Source organism: Schistocerca cancellata, chromosome 5 (assembly GCF_023864275.1).
Source record: "Schistocerca cancellata isolate TAMUIC-IGC-003103 chromosome 5, iqSchCanc2.1, whole genome shotgun sequence".
Lineage (NCBI taxonomy): Eukaryota > Metazoa > Arthropoda > Insecta > Orthoptera > Acrididae > Schistocerca > Schistocerca cancellata.
Genome location: NC_064630.1, coordinates 296,045,769 through 296,057,999, shown reverse-complemented (window position 1 = coordinate 296,057,999; position 12,231 = coordinate 296,045,769). Strand labels below are relative to the sequence as shown.

The 12,231-nt window shown below is 43.4% G+C and overlaps 1 protein-coding gene across 1 annotated transcript in view; it reads left to right on the top strand.

Moving 5' to 3' along the window:
- Window positions 1–2,649: 2,649 nt before the first annotated feature.
- The window catches only part of LOC126188064 (uncharacterized), a 32,489-nt gene continuing 22,907 nt past the window's right edge, over window positions 2,650–12,231 (top strand). Inside the window, exon 1 of the mRNA XM_049929508.1 lies at window positions 2,650–2,781. Coding sequence (XP_049785465.1) covers window positions 2,680–2,781 — 102 coding nt within the window. The 5' untranslated portion in view covers window positions 2,650–2,679. The remainder of the gene's footprint in view (window positions 2,782–12,231) is intronic.

The following is a 12,231-nucleotide window of genomic DNA, read 5'->3' as shown; positions in this document are numbered from 1 at the left end:
GAAGCGACATCTCTGAAAATTGGTATTTGACTTCTCGGCTGCAAATTTTTTTTAAAAAGAAGTGTTGCTGTGTTTTTGGAAATTGGGATAAGGGATGAAATGGTTTACGAAACTATTTCATTATGAAACGTTTTTTAAAGCTAAATCTCTGAAAATTTGAATTTGGCTTCCAGGTTAGAAATAAAAACATGCGTGATTCACTGTTTCTGGATATTAAACCGCCATGGGGGTGAAATAAGCGATGAAAGTTTTTATGGAAATATTTCCTTATGCAAGCAATTTTGAAGCTAGAGCTATGAAAATGTATTTTCGGTTTCTGTGTTAGAAACTTAAAAAAAATGTGTATCTCCCCGTTTTCGGAAATTCAGTTCCTAAGGGGGTGAAACAAGGGATGAAAAGGTTTATGAAAATATTTCATTGTGAAAGCATTTTAAAGCTTAATCTTTCAAAAATGGTGTTTCATTTCTCAGACACAAGGATATGTGTTTCAGGGGGTGATAGTTTCTATTTAGTTATCACCACAAGAACGCGAAGTCACGATTAACAAAATCATATATACGGAGATGGATTCAAACACACAAACTGCCGCAAATATACAGAACGAGAAAGAAAGAAGAAACAAAATTTGTTTTTTGAACGTATTTTACTGTCAACTGTAGCAATGCAGAATAGTACAGGGCAGGAACACGGACCTGCGACACCTTAGAGTCCCTCGAAATAGTCTCCCGAAGAATCCATCACACACTGTCAACGCTATGGAATACGCTTAATATCCGCGGCCCCACCATGAGTGAATCGCAATGTGTTCGAAAGTGTGTTCCACACAATGTCTCTTTTAGTTTTGGTGTTGGTCACAACCGCAACGTGATAAGTTTGGTGAATTTGGTGGATGCTCCAGTACTTCCCACCCCCGTGGCGCGAGCATATTCCACACACACGCTGCCATATGTTATCTCGTGCTGCCCTGAAGAATTAATGCATCCTGTAGACGTTCAGGACGTTTCTCCCGTCGTAGATGTCGTTGCAGGAAAGTGTGACATTAGTCTATGCATTAATAGTTTGTCCATGTGGTCCGAAAAGGCACAAAATCACTCCTCTCATGTCATAGGCTATGATGACTGTTAACTTGACAGGAGAGGGATTGCGACAGATTTCTACATGCGTGGTGAACCTGAATGACGCTACTCCGCGGACGGGCGTTTCAGTTCTGGCTCATAGGTGTTGGCCCAAAATGCATCTATGGCGACGATTGTCGCAAATATATTGTCCCCTGCCTCCTCGTAACGCGCTAGATGCACACGGGAAGTTTCGTAACGTGCTCACTTTTCTATTTCACTTAGAGCATGAGGCACTTAGTATGCAGCAACTTACATGCATGTGTAGGTCGTCGAGTAAAATCCTGTAGATTGTTGTCTTTTTAATGCCATACGGCGCTATAATTGCTGCAGCGTCCATCTCCTGTCGTGCTCCAATCGTTGGACGATCTAGGTACGACCAGAGTCCGAACGCATACTGACACGCCCCCTGGTCGGTGCGTGTTGGCCGTTGCAGCTCTGTCACGCCTGAGTGCATCTACCCACCGAGCAACTGTCCGGTGCGGTAGAACAGCATTTCCTACTGCTTCCGCGACCTCCTCGTGGCATTGTTGCGCATTCCTGCCACGCTGGACTGCAGTCTTTGCGTAAGAGCGCTATTCAAATCGGTAACATCCATCCTGAACGGTTGCTCAACTCACACTGTGGTCTCTCTTCACGCTTCGCTCCCCTGGTAAGGACTGCCATCTAGCGTCATTGCACGATACTGTGGATGCTGTGGGAGACTCCTGATGCCCTGGAATGCACATAGTTTGTAATGTACTATTGCGCTTGACAGTAAAACACGATGCAGCAACAAACTTCTTTTCGTCTTTTTTCTCGTGTTATATCTCTGGGGCAGTGTGTGTGTTCGTCCATCTCCATACATGTAATGTTTACATATGAACTAACATCCAATTTGCGTATTTCACAATTTTTCGATTCGTTACCGTTTTCGATGCAAAAAATAGTTGCCATGAGTTTTGCAGTGACGCTCATATAACACGATCATTTGGCAAAACCAATGTTTTTATAATATAGATAACTTTATGAAGATTAGTGTTTTATGTTTTTCTAAATTTCCTTTTCAGCAGACAGTTTCCTTCCGGCGCATGAGAAAGCGAACAGGTGGGTCCCACAGAATAATCGTCAAAACAGTAGTACTGCGCAACACGACGTACTGTTTGAAACAGGACGTAGGATTCGGCTAACGTGAAACTCACGCTTTGTGACGAATGCAGCCACGAGGAACATTTCACGTATTAGTGTATCGCTGTGGGAAATGAGAGGAGACGGAGGCCGGCCAGATTCCATTCCTCGTTAAACATCGTGACAAAACAGCTAAACAGTGGTCTTTTTGTCAGCACTTGGTGTAATTTGCTGTAGATGTTATCTACTGCGCTGACTTCCGCGCGGGTCATTTGTAACAGATTCATATCTGAGAGAAGCAGGAGGTCGGTCCATGACGGCGCACAAAGCAGTGCGCTAATTAGGGCCGGACAACAGGAAGCGATGTCGGCGCTCGGATAGTCGCGGCTGCCAACATAAATCCCCGGGGCGCAGCTGTATCGCCGATACAGACAGAGCGGCCCTGCACTCAGCCCAGATGGCGAACCTGCTTCCGCTGACGCTGCTGCTCCCAGCGTTGCTGCTGCTGGTGGTGTCCCGTAGCCGGCTGGTGGTGGCCATCTCCAGCGTCAAACCTGTCGTACGTATAGACGAGTATGATGAATCAAAATATCTTCTTATTCTTTTTTTCTTTTATTTCAGAATTGAGCCGGCCGGTGAGGCCGAGCAGTCCTAGGTGCTTCAGTCTGGAACCGCGTGACCGCTACGGTCGCAGGTTCGAATCCTGTCTCGGGCATGGATGTGTGTGATGTCCTTAGGTTAGTTAGGTTTAAGTAGTTCTAAGTTCTAGGGGACTGATGACCTCAGATGTTAAGTCCCATAGTGCTCAGAGCCATTTGAACCATTTTCAGAATTGACAATTATCGGCACGCCATCACATCCAGTTCCTTCATATCGGTATTTTAACCAGCTCTGATTTTTGCAAATTGCACACAACTGTTATCTTTTCCTTTCTGTTTAATTACTAGATGAGAAACCTGGCAATGCCCGGGTATCGATTTTGGCTGTTTTGCATTAGAAACGAAAACAAAAAATTAACTGTGTTTTAGTGAAGCATAAAAAAAATCATTTCCATGTTTTCGAGGAAACGTCACTGAAATAATAAAATAGTCGTACAAGGAGCATGACACACGAATGTATATAATTACAGTATCCAAATTTGGAAACATGATCCCAGTCGGTTTCTGCACGCTAGGCGCTGCCGCTTCGCGTACCTAAACTGCTATTTTCTAAGTGTCTCCGTGGCAACGACTCTTCATAGGTCCATAGACGGCTATCGTTCTCGCCTAGAGTCAATTGCACTTCGCAACTGGAAGCGTTATCAGGTGTCAGAGATTTTCTTAAGGTGACTCGACTGCAGGAGTGTCTTAGCAGTAAAGAATAAATATATTGAAGCTTCATGCATGAGATGCCGGTTTTTAAATTGTGTTTATGGGGTGGTATGTGTCGTACAGTGATACTTTGGTGTAGGAACATTCAGTGAAATAGAATGCAAATGGAGTTAGTAGGAACGGAATAATAAATTTAAACGTCATGCATCATGTGGCTCTTTTTCGTGGATCGCAATATTTATGATGTCATATCTTCTGATCTATGTATAATACAATAAGATAATTTTCTAGGCACATTCAGCGGCGTATGTAGATTGTGTCTGAAAAATGTATTGCGAATAGAGTTACTGGGAAAGAAGTAATAAATTTAAATGTCACGCATGATGGGGCAGTTTTCACGCATCTCATTGTTTATGACGTCATATCTCGTGTACTATGATAGGTGATTTTTAATGTCAAAGCGATTGTGTACCAAGTTTGGTTGCAATCGGTCCAGTGGGTTAGGAGGAAATGTGGAGCATACACACACACACACACTCACACACACACACACACACACATACCCATAGACACAAGTACACAGACATCCAATCTTTTTATTTATGGATTTCTACATATTTTCCTTATTTTATTTACAGTGATGATATATACAGAGTTCGTTTATAGTGAAGACATTCACACAAGTATGGTAACAGAGTAAAAGCATGTAAGATGCTATCAAAAGATCCCACAATATAGTACTTAAATTTATTACGGCCACATAGCTGAGCTGTCATTGTGGCTGACTTCCATGCAGAGGAAATGCGTTAGATTCCCAGTACTGCCAGGGATATTTTCTTGGTTGTAAAAAGAGGTGCACGCAGCGTTGTGACGTTAGTTGAGCGGTGTGGTGACCCCACACATCTGCATACCGCACTCCGTGACACTAGCGGCAAAGGATGACACGACGGTCGGTCGGACCAATGGACCGACCAGGGCCTGTGGACAGAGTTTACGTTCATTAAATTTCGTTTTTATAGTCGGTCTTCAGTCATATGGCGTGTTATGATGCGGTCCGGTACGACTTTCTTTATTGTATGACCCTATTCATCTTAGAATAGCACTTAACGTTCAACGCCTTCAGTTACTTGTTGGATATATTCCAATTTCTGTCTTTGCCTGCAAATCTTACTCTCTTTAACTCCCTCTGATAATATTAGAGTTATTCTCTGATGTCCCATCATCCTGTCCTTGTCAGTATTTTCTACACACTCGTTTCCTTGCCTATTCTGAGGGGAACGTCATTTCCTGTTAGTTGTAATATATCAGCTAGATGGTACATTCAATCTGACACCTAGGCACAATAGCCATTTTTCTCCAGAGGTGGCAACCTGTGCAGTTCGGAATCGAGAAAAACTGCATGGCGCATCCGAGCAGGTAGCGGACCGGTCGTCGACCCACACATATGGTATTAGAAGATGTCTGTTGATTTAATGGACCTTTTGAAAGCACAGGTGACTAAGGGACGCGTTCACAGGACTCGGGACATAAACACTTAATGGGTAAATCTGCCAAGCAACAAGATGCCTTCTAGAAATAACGTTGTTGACGTTTGTATGTGGTGTTGCGGTGCAACAGTTAAGAAGGATGTTGCAATGTCATTTGATTACCCATAAGAAGAGCATGAGCTGACGTGTCCCATACATGTTCATGCCTGGGTAGATATATCTGCAGGAAGCTGTTGGGGAGATGTCCTGGTGTGGGAGATTTCATTTTGAGATTTGAAAAGGAGTTACCTTTCGGTGAGTTTCAATGGGAGACGATAGAGTTGCAAGGATTTCGATGATGGGCTTGACGAGAGTTTGCTTCTGATAGTCACTGTACTAACACTGGACATCCAGCTCTGAAACATTCATGTCGCCCAGATATGCTGCGAGCTGACTCAAGGGTGAATTCAGCTGCACCAACAGCCCAGTCATCGCCTGACAAACGAATGGTTTGCGCTGCAGATGTCCGCCTGCCAGTTTCTTTTGTCTCTTAGTCGCCACTGCTTAAAATAATAAGGAATAAAATAATAAAAACCTTTGTAACGACACTGAGGATTTCATTTGATCAATAATGGACGTGTTATTATTTTATTTCACTACTAACAGTGACTTTTAAAGTATTTACAGCAGTGATCCAAAATTAATTTTTGTCATAATTTAATTAGATTCTTACGGATGGTGTTCTTAATCCCTTTATTTGGTTTTAAAATTCCCGACTAATGTGCAAATAAAATTAAATTATAATTGTTGAATGCCACTACAAAATTCAGTCAGACTACAAACTTCACAAAATTTTCAACTTCCTTTTATTGTACAGCGATTCAAACACTTCGATTAGCTTCTTTTACGGTTTTTCCAGAGTTCGTGACTGACTTCCACATGATACTGTATTCAAGCCATACATTCTCAGAAACTCTGTCCTCAAATTAAGGCGTTATTTGATACTAATAGATTTCTTTTAGCCAGAAATGCCTTTTTTCCTGTGGTAGTGTCCTTTTCATGTCATTCTTGCTTCGTCCAAGATGTGCAATTTTGCTTCCAAGATACTAGAATTCCTTCACTTCATCTACTTATTGGTCCATAATCATCATCATCATCATCATCATCATTTAAGACTGATTATGCCTTTCAGCGTTCAGTCTGGAGCATAGCCCCCCTTATACAGTTCCTCCATGATCCCCTATTCAGTGCTAACATTGGTGCCTCTTCTGATGTTAAACCTATTACTTCAAAATCATTCTTAACCGAATCCAGGTACCTTCTCCTCGGTCTGCCCCGACTCCTCCTACCCTCTACTGCTGAATCCATGAGTCTCTTGGGTAACCTTGCTTCTCCCATGCGTGTAACATGACCCCACCATCTAAGCCTGTTCGCCCTGACTGCTACATCGATATAGTTCATTCCCAGTTTTTCATTGATTTCCTCATTGTGGACACCCTCCTGCCATTGTTCCCATCTACTAGTACCTGCAATCATCCTAGCTACTTTCATATCCGTAACCTCAACCTTGTTGATAAGGTAACCTGAATCCACCCAGCTTTTGCTCCCATACAACAAAGTTGGTCGAAAGATTGAACGGTGCACAGATAACTTAGTCTTGGTACTGACTTCCTTCTTGCAGAAGAGAGTAGATCGTAGCTGAGCGCTCACTGCATTAGCTTTGCTACACCTCGCTTCCAGTTCTTTCACTATGTTGCCATCCTGTGAGAATATGCATCCTAAGTACTTGAAACCGTCCACCTGTTCTAACTTTGTTCCTCCTATTTGGCACTCAATCCGTTTATATTTCTTTCCCACCGACATTACTTTCGTTTTGGAGATGCTAATCTTCATACCATAGTCCTTACATTTCTGATCTATCTCTGAAATATTACTTTGCAAACTTTCAATCGAATCTGCCATCACAACTAAGTCATCCGCATATGCAAGACAGCTTATTTTGTGTTCACATATCTTAATCTCACCCAGCCAGTCTATTGTTTTCAACATATGATCGATAAATAATATGAACAACAGTGGAGACAGGTTGCAGCCTTGCCTTACCCCTGAAACTACTCTGAACCATGAACTCAAATTACCGCCATCTCTAACTGCTGCCTGACTATCCATGAAAAGACCTTTAATTGCTTGCAAAAGTTTGCCTCCTATTCCATAATCTTGTAGAACAGACAATAACTTCCTCCTAGGAACCCGGTCATATGCCTTTTCTAGATCTATAAAGCATAGATACAATTCCCTGTTCCACTCATAACACTTCCCCATTATTTGCCGTAAGCTAAAGATCTGGTCCTGACAACCTCTAAGAGGCCTAAACCCACACTGATTTTCATCCAATTGGTCCTCAACTAATACTCGCACTTTCCTTTCAACAACACCTGAGATGATTTTACCCACAACGCTGATTAAAGAGATACCTCTGTAGTTGTTACAATCTTTTCTGTTTCCATGTTTAAAGATTGGTGTGATTACTGCTTTTGTCCAGTCTGATGGAACATGTCCCGACTTCTAGGCCATTTCAATTATCCTGTATAGCCATTTAAGACCTGACATTCCACTGTATTTGATGAGTTCCGACTTAATTTCATCCACCCCAGCCGCTTTATTGCACTGCAATCGGTGACCATTTTTTCCACTTCCTCAAATGTGATCCTATTTCCATCATCATTCCTATCCCATTCCACCTCGAAATCTGAAACATTACTGATCGCATTTTCACCTACATTGAGCAACTCTTCAAAATATTCCCTCCATCTGCCCAAGGCATCAACAGGATTCACCAGCAGTTTTCCTGACCTGTCCAAAATACTTGTCATTTCCTTCTTACCTCCCTTTCGAAGACTGCTAATTACACTCCAGAATGGTTTTCCAGCAGCTTGACCCATAGTCTCCAACCTGTTTCCAAAGTCTTCCCACGATTTCTTCTTGGATGCTGCAGTTATCTGTTTGGCTTTGTTTCTTTCTTCAACATAACTTTCTCTGTCTACCTGGGTTCTGGTATGTAGCCATTTTTGATACGCCTTCTTTTTCCTTTTACAGGCTGCCTTGACTATATCATTCCACCAAGCTGTTTGCTTCATCCTACTTTTACACACTACTGTTCCAAGACATTCTTTAGCCACTTCTAGTACTGTGTCCCTGTACCTTGTCCATTCCTTTTCCAATGACTGTAATTGACTACATTCAACTAACTGGTACCTTTCTGAGATCGCTGTTATGTACTTGTGCCTGATTTCCTTACCCTTCTGTTCGATTTCCAATCCTGGCGTTAAAATCACCCATGAGCAGAACACTGTCCTTCTCCTTTACTCTAACAACTACATCACTGAGTGCCTCATAAAAACTATCCATCTTATCTTGATCTGTCCCTTCACAATGTGAATATACTGACACAATCCTAATTTTCTTGCTAGACACTGTCAAATCTATCCACATCGGTCGTTCGTTTACATACCTTACTGCAACTACGCTGGGTTCCATTTCTTTCCTGATGTAAAGCCCTACACCCCATTGTACTATTCCTGCTTTGACTCCTGACAGGTAGACCTTGTATTCTCCCACATCCTCTTCTTTCTCACCCCTTACCCGAATGTCACTAACAGCTAAAGCGTCCAGCCCCATCTTACTTGCAGCCTCTGCCAGCTCTACCTTCTTCCCAGAGTAGCCCCCATTGATATTAATAGCTCCCCATCTCATTACCATTTGCTTGCCAAGTCGTATCTTAGGAGTCCCTGGTTTGTCAGTTAGAGGTGGCACTCCGTCACCTCCAAAGGTACGAGGCATTTTGCTCTGATTGTTGCCAGAATCATATTTAAAGTACCAGGGAATCAGGTTGCTAGCCTTACTTGCCCCGAGTCCCATTGGGTTTTACCCCTAACGGCTGAGGGACTAACCGGTGGATTTGGTAGTCTTTGCCGTATGAGCACAAAGGTGACCACGACTCAGAATATGTCCGAGATGCCCAGCTTTATTCCAAACTAACTGGTATCCCGAGTGTCGGGACCACTTACTTGGCCACTTATACGTTGCCCGTGGTTCATGAACTAGGACATGACTACAGGAACCCACACCATGAACCACTTGGTCCATAATTTTTACGTTAAATTTAGCAGTGCTCCCACTTGTCCTAACACTAATTACTTTCGTATTTCTACAGTTTAATTGCAATTCATATTATATACACGTTAAACTGTTTATTTCATTACAACCGTCCCCACTTCCACTGAGGATAGCAGTGCCATCAGCAAACCTGATTATAGTATCCTTTCATCTTTAACCTCGTGTTTCCGTCGTTGCTTCTTCGATATATAGGCCAAATGGTAGGAGTGAAACACTACATCCCTGTCATACACCTTCGGTCTTTGGCCTCCCATTCGTATTATGGCCTCATGGTCATTGTACATATAATATATTATTACCCCATACCTTACACACAGTTTTCTGTGAATTTCTAACGGTTGCACCATTTTGCGTTGTCGAGTGTATTTTATGGATCGATAAAATTCTTTATTTTTCTTCAGACTTGTTGGTATTCTTAAGTGCAACATCAGAACTGCCTGTCTGGTGACTTTTATCTTTCCTAGTGCGAAATTGATTGTCATCTAACACATTCCCGTTTCATGTCATATTATGTGCTATATTATTATTGTGAGCAATTTGGATGCGTAATTCTCGCATTTATTTTCACTTTCTGTCTTCGGGATTGTGTGGACGATATTTTACCGAAAGTCTGATGATATGTCTCAAGTGTCGTAGATTATTCTGCACCATCATATTTGAAGTAATCCCCCTGATAGCGAATGCACTGATCCCAACGTTTCTATCACTTCCGAAATTCGGCCGACCGCGGTGGTCTAGCGGTTCTAGGCGCTCAGTCCGGAGCCGCGCGACTGCTACGGTCGCAGGTTCGAATCCTGCCTCGGGCATGGATGTGTGTGATGTCCTTATATTAGTTAGGTTTAAGTAGTTCTAAGTTCTAGGGGACTGATGACCACAGATGTTAATTCCCATAGTGCTCAGAGCCATTTGAACCATCTCACTTCCGAAATTCATATAGGACGTAGTTCATTGGTAAGCTATTTAGTACCATATAGTGTATCAAGTTGCACCTGTGTTCTTGGGGTAGCGTCTTTGATTGATAATCAAAACGCCCTCGGTCCCGGGTTCGAATTACAACGGCTTAAATTTTTGTTAATAATAAGCATTGGAGGCCGAAGACTTCCAGCATAAGACGTCACTCTCATTCTGTCAACGGCCTTGTCAAAGAGAGCAGAGGAGCGGACAGAGATTCAGGGCAGTCGCTTGTTCTTGGGGTGGGAAACTGCCCATAAAGGAGGAAGAATTAGCAATGAACAACGGCATAAGGATGCAGAAGACAATGGAAACCATTGCACTGAAGACACATAATGTGTATCCACAGGGCATGTTGCCTGAAAATCTCTCCATTTGCAAATAATTCCGGAATAGTCCCCTATACGGATCTCCGTTGTGGAACAGCCAAAGGGGCGGTGACCATGAAAGCAAGATTGAATAAGCAACGAAAGGATAACATTCTACTAGTCGGGGCGTCAAATGTCAGAAGCTAGAGCGTAGTAGGGAAGCTAGAAAATCTGTAAAGGCAGATGCAAAGGCTCAGTAGTAGGGGGCAGCGAAGTGAAATGGAAAGAAGACAAGGATTTTTGGTCAGACGAGCACAGGGTAATATCAACAGCAGCAGAAAAGGCATAACGGGAGTGGGAATCATTATTAATATGAAGTTAGGGTTGAAGAATGTGTAACTATGAACAGTTCAGTGATAGGGCTGTTCTCATCGGAATCGAAAGCAAACCAACACCGACAACATAGTTCAGATATACATGCCGACGTCGCAAGCTGAAGTTGAGGAGTTAGGGAAAGTATACGATGATCTTGAAAGAGTAATACAGTACACAAATGGAGATCGAAATCTAATACTCGTGGGAGACTTGAATACAGTTGTAGGAGAAGAAGCAGAAGAAGAGGTTACAGGAGAATACCGGCCAAGGACAAGGACCGAGAGAAAGGCTAACTGAGTTCTGTAATAAATTTCAATTGTAGTAGCGAATACTCTGTTCAAGAATCACAAGAGGAGTGGGTATACCTGGAAGTGAGCGAGTGATACGGGAAAATTTCAGGTAGATTACATCATAGCCAGACAGAAATTGGAAATCAGATACTGGGCTGTAAGTTGTACCCAGGAGCAGATAGATAATTATGTATTAGTGATGGAGAGGAGTAGACTTAAATCTAAGAGATTAGTCAGAAAAATCAATGCGCAAAGAAGTGGAATACAGAAGTATCAAAGAATAAAGATATATGCTCGATCTTATCTAAAGCTTTAGATACAGCAATAGGAAATAGCTAAGCAGACAGTACAGTTGAAGAGAAGTGACATTTCTAAAAAAAGCAATCACTGAAGTTACAAAGAAAATTATAGGTACAAAGAAGGTAACTCTGAAGAAACCTTGCATAAGAGAAGAAATACACTCCTGGAAATGGAAAAAAGAACACATTGACACCGGTGTGTCAGACCCACCATACTTGCTCCGGACACTGCGAGAGGGCTGTACAAGCAATGATCACACGCACGGCACAGCGGACACACCAGGAACCGCGGTGTTGGCCGTCGAATGGCGCTAGCTGCGCAGCATTTGTGCACCGCCGCCGTCAGTGTCAGCCAGTTTGCCGTGGCATACGGAGCTCCATCGCAGTCTTTAACACTGGTAGCATGCCGCGACAGCGTGGACGTGAACCGTATGTGCAGTTGACGGACTTTGAGCGAAGGCGTATAGTGGGCATGCGGGAGGCCGGGTGGACGTACCGCCGAATTGCTCAACACGTGGGGCGTGAGGTCTCCACAGTACATCGATGTTGTCGCCAGTGGTCGGCGGAAGGTGCACGTGCCCGTCGACCTGGGACCGGACCGCAGCGACTCACGGATGCACGCCAAGACCGTAGGATCCTACGCAGTGCCGTAGGGGACCGCACCGCCACTTCCCAGCAAATTAGGGACACTTTTGCTCCTGGGGTATCGGCGAGGACCATTCGCAACCGTCTCCATGAAGCTGGGCTACTGTCCCGCACACCGTTAGGCCGTCTTCCGCTCACGCCCCAACATCGTGCAGCCCGCCTCCAGTGGTGTCGCGACAGGCGTGAATG